The sequence below is a fragment of the Tachyglossus aculeatus genome, chromosome 21 (assembly GCF_015852505.1).
Source record: "Tachyglossus aculeatus isolate mTacAcu1 chromosome 21, mTacAcu1.pri, whole genome shotgun sequence".
Lineage (NCBI taxonomy): Eukaryota > Metazoa > Chordata > Mammalia > Monotremata > Tachyglossidae > Tachyglossus > Tachyglossus aculeatus.
Window position 1 is genome coordinate 16203525 of NC_052086.1, and position 19055 is coordinate 16222579.

Consider the following 19055-nt stretch of genomic DNA (forward strand, 5'->3'; position numbering starts at 1 on the left):
CAATCTAATGTCACATGCCAAAGAATCCTCCATGAATGCTGCTACTGCCATAATTTTCCCTTATTTTATTAATGATGTGTATACAGCCATAATTCTATTTATTATGATGGTATTGACACCCATCTACTTGTTTTGTTGTCTGTCTCCGCCTTCTAGACTGTGAGCCCGTTGTTGGGTAGGGACCGTCTCCATATTTTGCCAATTTGCACTTCCCAAGCTCTTAGTACAGTGCTCTGCACACAGTAAGCGCTCAATAAATACGACTGAATGAATGAATGAATCCTCCCTGGCCCGAGCATTATAGCAACTGGACCCTTACAGCCCTCTCCCCACCACGCAATCCTCTTCAATCCCTGGAACCCAACCACCTCCCCAGTTCCCATCAACCCTCTTTAGAGATAATAATAATAAGAAGAATAATAATGGCATTTATTAAGTGCTTACTATGTGCAAAGCTGACAATAACCAACATCCCCACCACTTCCCTGCTGCAGGGAAAGTGAGAACTGTTTCTGAGGCCCCAGTCCGCGGGGACGAGCGCCGGCGACAGAAGGGAGCCACAGAGGCAGGGAATTTACCTCATCGTCCTTCCACTCTGAGAAATCAATCTTGAAGGACGGCAGGGAGAACTGTTGGCTCACGCCTCTCTTATAATGCACCGTCTCCGACTGCAGAGAAGGGTTCTTTGTGCTGTATCTAGAGTTGGAGGGGAAAGAGAGAAAAGTCAAACTTGACTGTTGTAGATGACGATCGGGCCCAGTTCTCAGGCATCCGGAGCTGTCGGCTTTCCAGGAATCCCAAACGGAGGGTCGGAGAGGCCGGGCCAGCGAGGGCCGGCCGTCGGCCCCCACTTTCAGAGACAAAGAGGAGAAAGAAACGAGCCCATGCCAAGGCCTAGGGTGGCCAGGAGATGTAGAAATAGTCCCCAATTCCAGTGAGCCGGAAGTATATGACAGTCAGCCAGTCAGTCAAATGTATTTACTGAGCGCTTACTGTGTGCAGAGCAATATGCGCTTGGGAGAATACAATGTAGAGCCTGTTCAAAAGCTTACTCACTTGAAAGGGATTTCCAAGTCCTGTGAATTGTGTTTGTATAAGCATTTCCCAAATCTGCATAGAAATTAGGCACCATCCTTGGACCTTCGCAGATAACAAAGTGTGAAATGACTCTGTTCTCCTTCAGGATGTCATTTCCGGGTTGTTTCTCTGCTCCCTTCTCCCTCACGTTCTCCCTTGGGTGGCCCGCTCCTGCTGGGCACCATTTTACTTGCGATGGGGAGAGCGCTTCTCTGAAGTGACGCAGCACTGTTCTTGTTCCTGCACACTTGAGTAATCCAACCCAGAGGGAGTACGTAAGGGCTGGAATTTCACTTTGGGGTGTGGGGAGGGTGGAGGAGGAAGAAGTCACAGGGCAGGAACCAGGCTGCGGATAACACCATAGGGAAATTAGGCTTCTAGTAGCCATGAAATGGGCTACCACCCACTTTCTGTAAACACCTGCTTATTGTGAACAGGGAATGTGCCTTTTTATTGTTATATTGTGCTCTTCCAAATGCTTAGTAGAGTGTTCTGCACGCTGTAAGCGCTCAATAAATATGACTGAATGAATAATAATATTGATGGCATTTGTAAGCACTTACTATGTGCCAAGCACTGTTCTAAGCGCTGGGGGGTGGGGAGGGGATATAAGGTAATCTGGTCTAAACTGTAAGCTTGTTGTGGGCAGGGAATGTGTTAGATTGTACTCTCCCAAGCACTTAGTACAGTGTTTTGCACATGATGAGCACACAACAAATACAACTGATTGATTGAGTGACTGATCTGGACCAGAACGCAGCACTTGGGCTCTCAAGCCGAGGCCTGCCTCATCAACCAGCCTCAGGCCCAGTGGACAGGACCACACAAGTGTCCCAGCATATGTCTCTAAACATCAAATCCAAAGACCACCATGCCGCCAACCTCTCACCCACATCCTGCCTCTGTTCCGGAACGCCTTCTCTCCTCATATCTGACAGACAATTACTCTAGCCACTTTCAAAGCCCTTCTGAAGGCACATCTCCTCCAAGAGGCCTTCCGTAAGCCCTCCTTTCCTCTTCTCCCACACCCTTCTGCATCGCCCTGACTTGCTCCCTTTATTCATCCTTGGGTTCAAATCCCAGCCCCGCCAATTGTCAGCTGTGTGACTTTGGGCAAGTCACTTAACTTCTCTGGGCCTCAGTTACCTCATCTGTCAAATGGGGATTAAGACTGTGAGCCCCCCCCATGGGACAACCTGATCACCTTGTAACCTCCCCAGCGCTTAGAAGAGTGCTTTGCACATAGTAAGCGCTTAATAAATGCCACTATTATTATTATTATTAGAACAGTGATTTGATGATGATGGTATTTGTTAAGCGCTTACTATGTGCAAAGCACTGTTCTAAGCGCTGGGGAGGATACAAGGTGATCACGTTGTCCCACGTAGGGCTCACAGTCTTAATCCCCATTTTACAGATGCGGTAACTGAGGCCCAGAGAAGTTAAGTGACTTGCCCAAAGTCACACAGCTGACAGTTGGCGGAACCGGGATTTGAACCCATGACCTCTGACTCCCAAGCCCGGGCTCTTTCCACTGAGCCAGGCTGCGTGTGTGCGATTTGCACATAGCGCTTAATAAATGCCATTATTATTATTATTATCCCCCGTCCCAGTACCCCAGCACTTACATACATATCTGTCATTTATTTCTTTATATTAATGTCTGCCTCCCCCTCTAGACTATAAGCTTGCTGTGGGCCAGGAATGTGTCTGTTATATCGTAATATTGTACTCTCCCAAGTGTTTAGTACAATCCTTTGCACACAGTAAGTGCTTAATAAATATGACTAACTGACTAACTAGTCCCTAAATGTCGAGTCCCAGCAGCACCCACACTTGCAGAGACACGTTAGGGGAGAAACAACAAACTGTGTGTGACAGCAAGGATGCAGCAAGACATACTTGAGGCTTCAGCAGCAGAAAATGACAAATTTATCCCACCCCAATGTGTCTCTCCCCGCCCAGATCAAGCTTGCCCACAGAATAAATCAAACTAAGGCCCGTGGTTAGAACCAAATTGTATTGTACTATACCAAGCTCACAGTACAGTGTTCTGTACACAGTAAGTGCTTAGTAAATACGACTGTATGAACTGAACCCATTCAGAATGAAGAGTAACTACGGAAAAGGCCTGCAAACTTCCAGATAAACTAAACACTGCAGAAAAGTTGAAAAAAAAAATACCAGCTGGGTCGGCATGTGGCTTTCCACAGAGGTAAAATGGTGGCTGGGTCTGGCCGGTCTGTCCACATCGCTCACCCTACTCCCCGCGTCCCCCTCCACCCACCCCACCAAGAGCAGTGGCGGCGGCTCGGCCAAGACGGTCTCCCCGCGGCTCTTTGGCCGGACGCGCTTCAACAACAAATTCCGAGACTCCACAAGCCTGGAATCAATAGACTGGGAACAACAGCTGGATTCACTGGATGCACTCTAAGGGAGAAGCCGTAAACGGGATTTTCAAATCTGTGCTTCTGAGAAAGCCATGTGATTTATCACGTGGCCACCAGAATTGCCAGTTCTGAAACAGTGCTCTGCACACCATAAGCGCTCAATAAATACAACTGACTGAACGAATGAAGATGATTCTTCCCAGACACCACCAGAGCTTATTATTCTCATTATTATTATTATTAATACAACAGTGGTATTTCTTAAGCACATATTATGTGCCAAGCATTGTACTAAGCACTGGGGTAGATACAAGATAATCAGGCTCCACTCTAGACTACAAGCTCATTGTGGTCAGGGGATGTGCCTGTTATACTGTGATGTATTCTCCCAAGCACTCTGTACAGTGCTCTGCACACAGTAAGAGCTCAATAAATACAATTGATTGACTGACTGAGGCCCAGAGTCCAAGTAGGAGGGGGAACAGATATTGAAATCCCCATTTTGCAGATGACAGAAGAGGCAAGGAGAATTCAGTGACTTGCCCAAGGTCACACGGCAGACAAGTGACAGAGTCAGAATTAGAACCTGGTCAGTCAATCGTATTTACTGTGGGCTTCCTGTGTGCAGAGCACTGTACTAAGCGCTTGGGAGAGTACAATACAACAATAAAACAGATACATTCCTTGCCCACCATGAGTTTACAGTCTAGGGGACCCAGGTCCTCTGATTCCCAGACCCCTGCTCCTTCAACTAGACCATGATGTTTCTGCCAGGAGATCCTAGTCTGGGAGAATCAAGTTGTAAAAACTCCCACATGTGGAATCCTTAGACAGGTGGATCGCTGAGCCTGAGGACCAGAGGCGGCCCTAAATCCATCTTCTGTGCTTTCATTGCTTCTTCTCCGACAATAAGACTGAGTAATTCCAACAAATTGAGAAATAAGTACTGTTTCAATATTGCATTTTGAATAGATATTTTTGTTTTTCCAATGAAACACGGACCAGGAATTTTCCAGTTTCAACGGTCGACTCATGTTTTCAAAAGCAACTTAAAGTCAAAAATCGTCTCCCAAAGCTATGATATTCAAAATCACCTCTGTAAAGTCGACAAACAAAAGTCATTAGAGACCGTCCTGATTCTTCTTTCCTTCACCTTACTTTGCGAGGTTCAGTGATTTCTCTATCGGAAAAAGGTCACTGAGAAGGGAAGGGGCTTCCCTGCACAGATGGCCCTGGGGCAGATGTGGATGATGGAGGGGTCCCAGATTTCTGTTCTCCCCCAGGCCGGGCCAAAGTAGTGTTTTAGAGCAGTCCCTATTCTTCCCAGCTTCTCTTGAGAGGGACGAACCTCCCAAATGAGCAGACGAGAAGTACACCCGCCAATTAAAATGGAAAGAAAACCCTTCCCTGATTTACTCGGATTGTTAGTTTTTACTTGCCAACTTTCTCCCAAAGTACACAACGAGAAGGAAATGACCAAAGGCAAATTCACACCAAAATAATCCAAGGACTATTCAACGCTTTTGGAATAGCGTTGAATATTTTTGGCTTTTGGAAATGAATGCTGAGGACAAATGCAACCTTTCAAAAAGCTTCTCTGGTGTTTGAGATAACAGTCCTCTCATGCTCTCCCAACCGCTGAGTATGGTGCTTTGCATTTAGTAAGTGCTCAATAAATATGGCAATGAATGAATGACTGAATGACATGTATGTTCTTTATAGCCAAGACAACAGTGCTTCCTCAAGGGAACTGGAATGTACAATCACTGAGACTAGCACTGATGGGAGTTTGGAATTGGTTACTGGAGGTTGAAACAGTGCAGAACTACCAACTCAAAGGGAAGATGGAACTCATCACCACCTCCATTACCTCCAGAACAGAACTTTTCTGTGGAGCAAAGCCAGTTGCTTGGAGTCAGTGTCGGGGACGGGAGAAGCCAAAAGTGAAATGACCAAAAGGCAGGCTCCATTTCCCACCCGGCCCCAGACCCAGGGCCTGTTGGGACTCACATCACCCCTTCCAGGTTTTGGGGTGAGGATCTCACGGCAAGCCGATCTTCAGGATTGGGCACCAGGTCCTCTCCCAGGAGCTTGGTGGGAGTTCTAGAGGAAGCTGAGATATTTTATTTTGTTTTAATGGTATTTGTTAAGTGATAACTATGTGCCAGGCACTGTTCTGAGCACTGGGGTAGATACAAATTAGCGAGGTTGGACAGAGTCCATGTCCCACACGGGGCTCATAGTCTTAATCCCCATTTTACGGATGAGGTACCTGAGACCCAGAAGTGACTTGCCCAAGGTCACCCAGCGGACAAGTGGCGGAGCCGGGATTAGAACCCGGATCGTTATGACTCTCAGGCCTGTGCTCTTTCCAACCGAGTTCCGGGGCCCAGGTTGGGATTAGGGACGGAGAGGTAGCCTTGCTGAATGGGCTCTGAACAAAGGTTTATTGTGCCCTGACCATGGTGGGCAGGGGGCTTTTCTCTCCCCCTTCAAAATCTGAGGATTCCCTCCACCTTCTCTTCGAGGACTGGGACAGGGGTTGACAAAGCCACAGGCTTGTCTCGATGCCGACTTCAGGATGCGAGTCGGAGTGAGACAAGGACAGCTTTTAAAGACTGTGAAACTCATTCCCATCACAGAAAGAGCACAATTAAAGTGTCGAGGAGCTGGAAGAATAATAAATACAACAAACTTTTTTCCAGTTTTCCTTTTCCTCCCTTGGCTCCTTCTTACGAACCGAGACCCAAAAAGTGACTCACACTGCCATCCCACTCATGAACTCCTCCATCGCCTGGCAGTAGATGGTGATAGCCACCCGGGCATCGGCATCGAAAGTAAATTCCAAACTGTACATGACTCTGGGCTTGCCGTTCTCCTCGGTGGGGCTGTCAGCGTCATCTTTGTACCTGCGCACATGAGGAAAAAGACATCAGTCCATCATCATCGATGGTATTTATTCATCATCAGTGGCATTTATTGAACACAGGGCACTATACTATATGTTTGGGAGACTGTCAACGCCTCGCAGGCAGGGAACATGTATTTTGCTTCTGTTGTACTTTCCCCAACATTGGCCTTGACTCTAGGCTGAACGCTTGTGGCAGACAGGGAACTTGGCTACCTGCCCTATTGTACTATACACTTCCAAGTGCTTGGTACAGTGCTCTGCACACAGGCAGCCTCAATAAATATCTTTGATGATGATGACATCTCTGCCTGCTGTGTGACTTTGGGCAAGCCACTTCCGTTCTCTGTATCTCAGTTCCCTCATATGCAAAATGGGGATTCAATACCTGTTCTCACTTCTACTTAGACTGTGAACCCCTTGTGAGACCTGACGATCTTGTATCTACCTCAGTGCTTGGCACTTAGTAAGCACTGGATGAATGCCACGATTATCATTATTATTATTATTATCTCTTTCATTCAGTCGGTCACCAAGCCTGTCAGTTCTACCTTCACGGCATCTCTAGAATCCGCCCTTTCCTCCCCAACCGAACTGCAACGATGCTGATCCAGGCACTACTCCTACCCCAGCTAACTACTGCATCAGCATCTTTGCTGACCTGCCTGTCTCCAGTCTCCCCTCTCCAGCCCATACTCTACTCTGCTGCCTGGATCATTTTTTTAAAGTCCACCTCTTCCCTCTTCAGACACCTCCAATGGCTGCCCACCTATCTCCGCATCAAACGGAAACTCCTTACCATTGGCGTTAAGGCCGTCAATCAGTCTCTCCCTCCACTTTACCTCAGTGATCTCCTTCTACAACCCAACCTGCACACACCTACTCATTGTACCTTAATCTTGTCTGTCTCGCCGACAATCCCTTGTCCACATTCTCCCTTTGGCCTGGAATACCCTCTAGACTGTAAGCTCGTTGTAAGCAGGGATTCTCTCTGCTAATTCTGTTGTACTGTACTTTCCCAAGCTCTTAGTATCATGCTCTGGACATAGGAAGAGCTCAATAAACACCACTGAACGACTGATACGGTGCAATGCCCTCGGTAGTGCCCCTGATTGATTGATACAAAACCAAACACAGCTCTCCTCATCACAACACCTTTCTACATCGATCATCTCGCTCAATCTAAGCTTATCAGGTTTGGGACTAGCCCAAGATAAGGATAAGGAAACCAAAATCAAGTCCTTATTTACCAATTCTCAACCTCCAATTTTCCATCAATTGTGGGCTTTAAGTCACCTCTGACTTTCAACATGAATAAAGCCCATACTCAATTACCAAAAGAAAAAGACCACTAATGCTTTTTATCTCTGTGCCTTCTCTCCTACTAAGCTGTTCTCTTGGAAAATCCCTCATTTTAAAAAAATCATATTCCCCCCATATCTCCCCTCATTGAAAGAGCTCTCAAAATTCCCGATTAGAAATAAACTCCGGCTACACTGTAAGCTCCCCGAGGGCCGGTTTTTTTTTTTTAATGGTATTTGTTAACCACTTACTACGTATCTCACTCTTAGTGCTGGGATAGATATAAATCAATCAGACCGTCTCTATATGTTGCCAACTTGTACTTCCCAAGTGCTTAGTACAGTGCTCTGCACACAGAAGGTGCTCAATAAATATGACTGACTGACTGAATGAATGAATCATGCCTGTTACAGACCCTATCCCACATTGGGTTCAGAGTCTAAATAGGAGGAAGAGCAGGCAATGACTCCCCATTTTATAGTTGAGGAAACTGAGGAACAGAATTTAAGTGACTTGCCCAAGATCACACAGCAGACAAGCAGCAGAGCCAAGATTAGCACTCAGGTCCTCTACCTCCAAGGTGAATATTCTTCACTAGGTCATGCTGCTTCTTAGGTATTATGACTTACTCTGTTGTACCCTTCCTCACACTTATTTACATGCTCTGCACAGAACAGACACTCAATAAATACTGATTGATTCGCCACACCATATTTATCAGACTCCAAAAACGCACTAGACTGTAAGACCCATGAAGATTTTGAAAGGAAAAATTTTGGTGAATTTATTTCAAAAATTTTTCTTTTCAAAAATTTTTCTTGCTTTAGCTTATTTTTTATGGTATATGTTAAGTGCTTACTATGTGCCAAACACTGCTTTAAGCACTGGGATAGGTACAAGTTAAATAGGTCAGATACAATCCCTGTCCCGCATGGGGCTCCCAGTCTAAGGAAGAGGGAGAATGGGTATCCCCATTTTACAGTTGAGGAAACTGAGGCATAGAAAAGTTAAGTGACTTACCCAAGGTCACATGGCAAGCAACTGGCAGAGCCAGAATTAGAACCCAGGTCTTCCTGTCTCCTAAGCCCACACTCTCTTCACTAGGCCATGCGACTTCTCTTTGTAACCCCACTCCCTTGCTAATACTTTTTCTCCTCTTAATCCTTCCCCTTTTCAACTCCTGATCCCCCATTAATACCTTTATGGCTTAGTAGATAGAGCACGGGCCTGGGGAGCCAGAGAGTCATGAGTTCTAATCCCAGCTCCGCCACTTGTCTACCGTGTGACCTTGGGCAAATCACTTCACTTCTCTGGGCCTCAGTTCCCTCATCTGCAAAATGGGGATTGAGACTGTGAGCCCCACGTGGGACAGGGACTGAGTCCAACCCGATTTGCTTGTATTCACCCCAGCACTTAGTACAGTGCCCGGTAGACAGCACTTAAAAAAAGCCATTATTATTATTATTATTATTATTACCGTGAGCAACATGGACTACGAAATTCATTATTCCTTCCAAGATGGTGGTACTGGACTATAAAACGTTGGGAATTTCCTTTGGAATAGCTTCACAAGGAGCTCTAATGCATCCTTCCTAAAGCAGGAACCATGACAGTCTTAGTTTACTCGAGTCTATTGGAAGGATTGTTGCTGCTCCTGACCTGAATGGGCAGGAGCCGATACTGGGGAGGGGAAGAGAATGTGGAGTCAGTGCTTTCCTCTCCCAGGAAGGAAATGAAGTAGAATTAATTGTAAGTGATTCTGAGCTCATGCTTAGCACACTGAGCAGGCCACTGCTGGTCAGTTGAATCATTCCACAGTCAAAAACACAGTTTGTCACTTTTCAGAGATTACCTCACCAGCCGGAGGGAGTCTTTGCGGATATTCACCAAACTTCTCAGTGTTTTCACAGGCTCGTGAGGGGCGGGAGTGACATAAGGAAACTAGAACAAAAGATTGGCATCAGTTCAGTACAGTACAGTGCTTGAGTGCTTAGTTCAGTGCTCTGCCACAGTAAGCCCTCAATAAATACCGCTGACGACTGGATAGAGGATGAGGCTGAGAAAGCACTTTTATATCACTCACACGGTATCAAAAAATTCATAAGAGAAAATCAACGAAATTCAGGCAGCGCTCAATTATGCCACTCTAGCCCAGAATTAAAGCATCTATTCATACACTGCACCATCTATCAATAGCTTCTAAACTGGATGAGGATACAGCCCAACATTCGGAGCTCCTGTTGCGAATCTGTCGCTCAGCAAGAGAAGTTGTGTGGCCTAGTGGAAAGAGCAAACACCTGGGAGTCGGAAGACCTGGGTTCTAATCCCAACTCCACTGCTTTGTCAGCTGTGTGACCTTGGGCAAGTCGCTTTAACCTCTCTGTGCTTCAGTTGCTACATCTATCAAATGGGGATTAAGACTGTGAGCCCTGTTTGGGACAGGACTGTGTCCACCCCAATTTTCCTGTATCTACCTCAGTGCTCAGGGCCTGATTTTTTAAATTACAAAAATAATTTTAAAAATTCGGCTGGGGTTAAAGCAGCTGTTGAAGGGGGACCCAAAGACGTTCTCTCTCTCTCTCACATTTTTTATGGTATTTGTGTAGCCCAGCTCCAATGGTGGGGAGACAAAGAGATAGCAAACATGCACGTATGCACAAGTGCTTAGTACAGTGCTCTGCACACAGTAAGCGCACAATAAATACAATTGAATGAATGAAAGTGCTGAGGACTGCCGGGTAAGTGAATAAATATGTAAGTACAAGACATGGATGAGGGGATGCTAATTACCTGGGGAAGGCTTGTTAGAGGAGGTGGGATTTTAGGAGGGTGTTGGGGGAGGAAATTCCAGACCTTGGGGAAAAAGTGGGCAAGGGCGAGAGGCGAGTAAGGTGACAGTGGAATACCAGGAGGGACATAGACTGTGAGCAGGGGAATAATGGGTGAGATACGGTGGTGAGAACTAATGGAAATCAATCAAAGATTTTTTTTATGGTATTTGTTATTTGTATTGTATTGTTGTTGTATTATATTATATTGTATTGTTATTTGTATTTATATGGTATTTGTTGTTTTTTTATGGTATCTGTTGAGAGCTATGTGCCAGGCACTGTACTAAGCAAGTGGGGTAGAAACAAGCACATGGGACTCGCAGTCTTCATCCCCATTTTACAAATGAGGGAACTTAGGTAAGCTGCACACCAGCTCTGTTTCTCGCCCACGTAGTCTTCCCCGGCACCTGGTACAGTGATTTGCTCACAGTAAGTACTTAATAAATGCTATTCTCCTATTGTCGCAAGTAGGCACTCAAATACCACTGCTATCACTGCAGCTACTATCATCACCTCTTCCCACACAACAAGCGGAGGGAGAAAGTGACAGTTCACCGTACTTTGCTGTTACTTGGATCAGCCACAGACTTTGAAATTTCACGGCTTTCCAGGCTATCTCTGAGCTCAGATGAGAAAACCTGTCATAAAAGATCCTCACAGGAAATATTCTACAACGGGGACACTCCAATGTTTAGCCATGTTCATCAATTCCATAAGGAAATTATTCCTTCAACCTTCTTTATATCCCTCGGGCTGCGATATAAATCCATTTCTTCTAGTTTGCCCTCTGTAGAAATGAAGACTAGCTATATAACATTTTCTAGAGTACATTTAAATATCTTGAAATTACGCTTCGACCTTCTCTTCTCTTGTTAATAATAACAATTATGATATTTATTAAACGTTTGCTCTATGCCTAAGCCCTAGGTAGGAACAAATGATCAGTTAAGAGTCGTACAGAGCTCACAATCTAAGAGATGGTGCCCCATTTTACGGGTGAGGAAACTAAGGCCCGAAGAGACGAAGCGATTAGCCCAGGGCCAGTGACAGAGTTGCAAATATAATTCAGGCTTCCTGACTCCCAAATCCCGTGCTCTTTCCACTAGACCACGCTGCTTCCCATTCTTTTCCTTTCTTCATGAAGAACTCCTCTCTATGACAAGGCCAAAACTGGACAAGTCCAGAAGTAGCGTGACCTAGTGAATAGGGCAGGGTCCTGGGAGTCAGAAGGACCCGGGTTCTAATCCCAGCTGCCTGCTGGGTGACCTTAGGCAAGTCACTTCTCTTCTCCACACCTCAGTTCGCTCATCTGTAAAATGGAGATTAAGACTGGGAGCCTCATGTGGGAGAGGGACTGAGCTCAACCTGACTACCTTCTATCTACCCTTTTAGACTGTGAGCCCACTGTTGGGTAGGGACTGTCTCTATATGTTGCCAATCTGTTCTTCCCAAGTGCTTAGTACAGTGCTCTGCACACAGTAAGCGCTCAATAAATACGATTGATGATGATGATGATGACCTACCCCAGCGCTATGTGCCTGGTATATAGTAAGCGCTTGACAAATACCATAAAAAAAAAAGAGCCAGGGGAAGACAGGACTTGAATGCGAAGGTTCTCCTCGGAGTTCCTTTGTTCTGTCCCAGGGACAGCATAAAGTAGTGGCCTCTTCTCCTGACGGTGCGGGTGGTTGTGGAAAGTTAGGAAATTTGGGTTTTATGGATGATTTTGTAACAGCTGGGGCAGCGGCACCCCGGGGGTGGGGCCCAAGGAGAACACTGCACCCAGCTCTACCCCCAGCCATCTCAAACTCGTCACTCCCCCCCACCCAATCCCATGCCAATTAAAGGAATTTTTCTTTGATCAGCTGCTCTAGGTCAAATAACACTTTTGTTTTGCGGCTCTTCAGTTATGGGTTGTTTTTATTTAATGGTATTCGTTAAGTGCTTACTATGCGCCAGGCACTGCACTAAATAAGGAAGAAACCACATAAACAGGTTGGACACAGTCAATGTCACACATGGGGCTCACAGTCTTAATTCCATTTTTAAAATGAGGTAACTGAAGCACAGAGAACTTTAGGGACTTACGCAAGGTCACACAGCAGATAAGTGTCAGAGCTGGAATTGATAACTGTGGTATTTGTGGGGTTTGTTAAGCCTTTACTATGTGTCAGGCACTGTACTAAGCGCTGGGGTGGATACAAGTGAATCGGGTTGAACACAGTCCCTGTCCCAGATGGGGCTCACAGTTTTAACCCCCATTTTACAAATAGGTAACTGAAGCACAGAGACGCTAAACGACTTGCCCAATGTCACCCAAGAGACAAGTGGTAGTGCCAGGATTAGAACCTAGATCCTATGACTAGGATGCTAGACATAGGATCCTAGATCCTATGGAGAAGCAGTGTGGCTCAATGGAAAGAGCCCAGGCTTTGGAGTCAGAGGTCATGGGTTCGAATCCCATCTCCACCAACTGTCAGCTGTGTGACTTTGGGCAAGTCACGTAACTTCTCTGTGCCTCAATTACCTCATCTGTAAAAATTGGGATTAAAACTGTGAGCCCCCCGTGGGACAACCTAATCACCTTGTAACCTCCCCAGCAGTTTAGAACAGTGCTTTGCACATAGTAAGCGCTTAATAAATGCCATTATTATTATTATTATTATTACTACTACTACTCCTCCCAGGCCCTTGTTCTCTCCACTAGACCTAGCTGCTTTGGTTCACACTGACAACCCTGTTCTCTGCTTTTTCATGTCATTCCAATATCATCCTTGCCTGTAAAATGTCAGACTGCATTTTTAAACCTGTGGTCGCCTGTGACTTCTTTCTTATCATTCATGTTAACAGCCAGTCATTGCCATGTAATAGTAGTAGGAGAAGCAGCATGGCGTAAAAGAGACAGCACAGGTTTGGGAATCAGCAGGTCCTGGGTTCTAATCCCGGCTCTGCCACTTGTCTGCTGGATGACCTTGGGCAAGTCACTTCACTTCTCTGGGCCTCAGTTACCTCATCTGTAAACTGGGATTGAGACTGTGAGCCCCACATGGGACACGGACTGTGTCCAACCCGATTTGCTCATACCCAATACTTAGTACAGTGCCTGGCACATAGAAAGTGCTTAACAAATACCATCATTACTTTTAGTAGTAGTAGTAACAGCTGCATTTATTCAGTGCCCACCTAATGCAGTGTCCTGTACTAGGCGGTGACAAGTTTGTTTGTTTTTAATGGCATTTATTAAGTGCTTACTATTTGCAAAGCACTGTTCTAAGTGCTGGGGAGGTTACAAGGTGATCAGGTTCTCCCATGGGGGGGCTCACAGTCTTCATCCCCATTTTACAGATGAGGTAACTGAGGCCCAGAGAAGTGAAGTGACTTGCCTAAAGTCACACAGCAGACAATTGGTGGAGCTGGGATTTGAACCCATGACCTCTGACTCCAAAGCCCGGGCTCTTTTCCACTGATCCACGCTGTGAGCCCACAGGAAGCTCACATTCTATTGGGGGACACAAACAAAAACATTTACAACCAGATGGCCAAACTAAGTTATGTGAGCAGACATAGCTACATGAGGACTATGGGGAATGTAAGCTCATTGAGGTCAGGGAACGTTTCTTCTGACTCTACTGTATTGTACTCTCCCAAGCCCTTAGTACAGCACACCGTGTACAGTTAAGTGCTGAATATATACCATTGATTGAGGATGTAAATAAGCTCCTAAGTGTTAGAAGGAATAATATGGTTCAGGGTGCCAAGGAGCATTTCACTTCACCGATTTTCTTCTCTTCATTTCTGGACCACTTCTCCAAGGTGCCAATGTTATTTTGAATGCTGACTTAAATTCTGCTCCCTGCAGCTCTTGTCAAACGATACTTGATAAACACAGTTTTCACCCCACTATTTTTAATGGTATTTGTGACACGTTTACTATGTGTCAGGCACATAGTACAGTGACTAGCACATAGTAAGTGCTTAAATACCACTATTATTATTATTATGTTGACTTTTTTTCAAGCCAACATTACACTGCTGTTCAATTTGTGGTTGACCATGTTGCCTAGGTCTTTTTCTGCTACTTATAATGGTACCTGTTAAATGCTTACTGTGTGCCAAGCACTATACTAAGGGTGGGGTAGACACAAGACAATTAGGTTGGACACAGTTCAGGTCCCATATGGAGCTCACAGTATTAATTAATCCCCATTTTACAGATGAGGTAACTGAGGCCCAGAGAAAGTGAAGTGACTTGCCCAAGGTCACACAGCAGACAAGTGGCGGAGCTGGGATAAAACCCAGGTCCTTCTGACTCACAGGCCCACGGTCTAGGCCGCACTGCTTCATGTTTAATTAATGACTATAAAATCTTAAGGTACCCAGAACTGACTCCCGGAGAACACCACTTATTTCCTCCCCAGACTGACCTTGATCCATTAATAATCGCTCTTGGAATAGAATCCTACATCCAAGTGTATCAGTTGACCAGGATGCCACACAGGAAAGAATTAAGAACTGAAATCACTGTATCACTTTTGTTTAGTGTACTGAGCTTGTCAGTCCACCTCAGAAAGGGGTGATTGATCTTTTTTCTTTATTCTCTAGAAACTCACTCTCTTTAAGGGCATAAAAACTGAGGTGGAAATTGCTCTAGACTTCCTGCTGGCCAGGCATACAAAAATAGCAATGTGGCCTAGCGGAAAGAGTCAGAGGACCTGGGCTCTAATCTTGACTCTGCCACTGCCCTGCTGGATGACCCTGGACAAGTCACTTAACTTCTCATTGGTAAAATGAGGATTCAATGCCTGCTCTTCCTTTCCCTTACACTGTGAGCCCCATGTGAGACAAGAACTGTGTCCAACCTAAATTACTTTGTATCTACCACGGCGTTTAGTACAGTGCTTGGCACACAGTAAGCGCTTTACAAAAACCATTATAAATAGCAGAAAAAGACCAAAGCACTATGGACGGCCGGCAATTGCACACCAGCAGTGTAATGTCGGTTCCAAAAACAAGTCAATACGATAATAACAATAATAATTGTGGTATTTCATCGCTTACTATGTGCCAATCACTGTACTGAGCGCTAGGGTAGAGTCAAGATAATCAGGTTGGACACAGTCCCTGTACCACATGGGTTCAAGAGAATCAGGGGGCTCACAGTCTAAGTAGGAGGGAGAATCGATACTCAATCCCCATTCTGCAGACATGGGAACGGTGGAAGAGAGAAGTGGCTTGCCCAAGGTCACAAAGCAGATAAGTGGCAGAGCCAGGATTAGAACCCAGGTCCTTCGGAGGGTACAGTGTTCTTTCCACTAGGCTACACTGCTTCCTGTTGGTTTAAGTGCACTGGAGAGCATACTAGACATAAAAGATAAGTTCCCTGCCCTCAGGACCGATACAATCAGAAGCACTTACTGAGCATGGACCACTGCTCTAAGCGCTTGGAAGAAGGCAGAAAAGAAAAGAGGCAGGGACCTTGCCCTCAAGAAGTTGACTCCTCCAGTTAGGGGAGATGGGCAGACAAATTATTTTCAGATAGTGGGAGTGGGGAAAAGATATAGAGATCCAGCAGTTAACAGCGAGAGGATGAAAGGACAATAATTGAATAAATTAGCAGAGTGGAACAATCACTATATACATAGGTGCCTTGAAGGCTAGATATACATCAGTGCTAAGGAGTCTGCAGTTTGCAATCTAACATGGAGGGGAACAGACACAAATCATTTACAAATAGCAGGAGCAGGAGGTAGGATAAACTGATAATTGTAATAAGACAAAAAGATAAATAAGTGAATAAATAAGCATAGCATATAAATCAATATTTGTATTAGGGCTAAGGATAACTATGCATTTAAGTGCTAGGGGTTGGCTGCTGGGATCACATGTCCTGAAGGGGTGGAGATCAATTAGGGAGAGCTTCCTGGAAGAGGTGGGCTTATGGGAGGGAAGGGAAGGGCTTTGAATCAATCATGTTTAATGAGCGCTTACTGAGTGTAGAGCACTATACACTATACACTGTACCCTCAAAATCCACCCCTTCATCTGTGAATCCAACCCAATCCCTTGGCACCTGATCAAAGCACTTGTGTCATACCTTCTTCCCTCCCTGAATGCCATAACTGTTCTGTCTCCAATAGTTTTTTCCCCGACTGCTTTCAAACATGCCCATGTCTCCCCATCCTGAAAAAACCCTCCCTTGACCCCATGGCTCCTTCCAGTTATCACCCCATCTCCCTCCTTCTAGTCCTCTCCAAACTCCTTGAGCGAGATGTCTACACCCAATGTCTCAAGTTTCTCCCCTCCAATTCTCTCCTTGACCTCCTCCAATCTGGCTTCTGTCCCCTTCACTCCATTGACACTGTCCTCTCAAAGGTCACAGATGAGCTCCTTCTTGGGAAATCCAACAGCCTCTACTCCATCCTAATCCTCCTCGACCTCTCAGCTGCCTTTGACACTGTTGACCACCCCCTTCTCCCGGAAATGTTATCCAACCTCGGCTTCACTGACACTGCCCTCTCCTAGTTCTCCTATCTCTCCAGCCGCTCATTCTTAAGTCTCCGTCATAGGATCCTCCTCTGCTTCCAACCCCCGAACCGTGGGATTCCCTCAAAGTTCAGTTCTGGGTTCCCTTCTATTCTCTATCTACCCCCACTCACTTGGAAAAATCATTCGCTCCCATGGCTTCAACTACCAGCTCTATGCATATGATTCCCAAATCTACATCTCCAGTCCTGATCTCTCTCCCTTTCTGCAGTCTCCCATTTCTTCCTGCCTTCAAGACATCTCTATTTGGATGTCCTTCTGTCCCCTCTCTGAAACTGATCTCCTAATAAACCCAAACCCTGTCCTTCCTGATTTTCCCATCACTGTGGACAGCACCACAACCTTCCTGTCTCACAAGCCTGTAACCTTGGAGTTATCCTTTACTCATCTCTCTCATTCAACCCACGTATTCAATCTATCACTGAATCCTGTCAGTTCAACCTTCACGATCACTAAAATCCACCCTTTCCTCTTCCTCCAAACCGTTGCCATGTTAATACAGTTGCTTATCCTATTTCGCCTTGATTACTCTATCACCTTGCTGATCTCCCTGTCTCCTACCTCACCCCACTCCAGTACTTACTTCACTCTGCTGCCTAGATCATTTTTCTACAGAAATATTCACGCCATATTTCCCCATTCCTCAAGAACTTCCAGTGGCTGCCCATCCACTTCTACATCAAACAGACACTCCTTACCATCAGTTTTAAGGCACTATATCACTTTGCTCCTTCTTACCTCACCTCATTGCCCTCCTACTGGAAGCCAGCCTGCACACTTCCCTGTACCTCAATTTCACATACCTCGCCTCCGACCCCTCACCCACATTCTGCCTCTGGCCTGGAACACACTTCTCTTCATCTTCGACAGACGATTACCCTCCCCACCTTCAGAGCTTTATTGAAGGCACACCTCCTCCAAGGAGCCTTCCCTAACTAAACCCTCATTTCCTCTTCCCCCCACTCCCTTCTGCTGCACCCTGATTTGCTCCTTGTACTTACCGCTCAGCCCCCAAGTACTAATGTACCTACCTGAAATTTATTTATATTAATTTCTGTCTCCCCGCTCTAGATCGTAAGCCTGTTGTGGGTAGGGGATGTGTCTACCACTTCTGTTATTTTGTACTCCCCCAAGTGCTTAGTACAATGCATGCAGTAAGCGCTCAATAAATATGATTCATTTATACAGGTGGGGATGTCTGAGTCCTGGTAGATTTAAAGTGGGGAGTGAGTTCAAGGCATGGGGCATCAAAAGAGGAAAGGGTCAAAAGTGGAAGAGTTAAGAGCAAGCTTCACTCGGGAGGAGCAAAGAGTGTAACTTGGGGTGAAACAGCACACGTAAACCCTTGAGGCCATTGGTCAGGACCTCCTGCTTGATGCGGAGGGGAATGTGTCTGCTAATTCAGTTCACTTGTACTATGCACATAGTAAGTCCTCGATAAATACCACTGATTGATTGAGATGGGCAGCCAATGGAGGCTTCTGAGGAATGAAGAAACGGGAGGCATAGGAGGTTTTACAAAGACAATCTGAGCAGCAGAAGGCATCACAGACTGAAGAGAGGACTGAAGACTGACAGTGAGCAGGTTGATATTACAAGAGGGAAGTGTGTGGACTGGGATGCAGCATGAGGGGAGAGAAATTCCAACAGGAGAGTGATAGTGACTCAACTTACCTGAGGGCTCTGGGCAGAATTCGGGGATGGGGTCCCCCCGGCCCCAGTCTTGGGCTCATCCGTTAAATGGGAAGTGTGGGGATGGCAGAGCTGGTTGGGGTGAGGAGTGAATACTGGTGGCCTAAATACTTTTTTTTCCCCCAAATGGTATTTGTGAAGTGCTATGTGCCAGGCACTGAACTAAGCACTTCTCCTCCCTCTCTCCCTTAAACTTTTCTCCCTTAGAGAAGTCTCCCCATTTCCCTGTAGCCTTGGTGTGCCCCCTCCCACACCACCTGTGCCCCCAGAAGGAGTGCCAGAAAGGAGACTTGTTTCGTTTTGTTGTCTGTC

At 45.9% G+C, this 19055-nt stretch overlaps 1 protein-coding gene across 3 annotated transcripts in view; it reads right to left on the reverse strand.

The window, feature by feature from the left end:
- Positions 1-19055, reverse strand: part of MGRN1 (mahogunin ring finger 1) — a 147043-nt gene that overhangs the window by 92711 nt on the left and 35277 nt on the right. For all 3 annotated transcript variants that reach the window (XM_038762548.1, XM_038762546.1, XM_038762549.1), the window contains exons 3-5: positions 9530-9618; positions 6230-6376; positions 579-696 (exon numbers count right to left, since the gene is read on the reverse strand). In XM_038762548.1, the coding sequence (XP_038618476.1) occupies positions 579-696; positions 6230-6376; positions 9530-9618 (354 nt within the window). The remainder of the gene's footprint in view (positions 1-578; positions 697-6229; positions 6377-9529; positions 9619-19055) is intronic.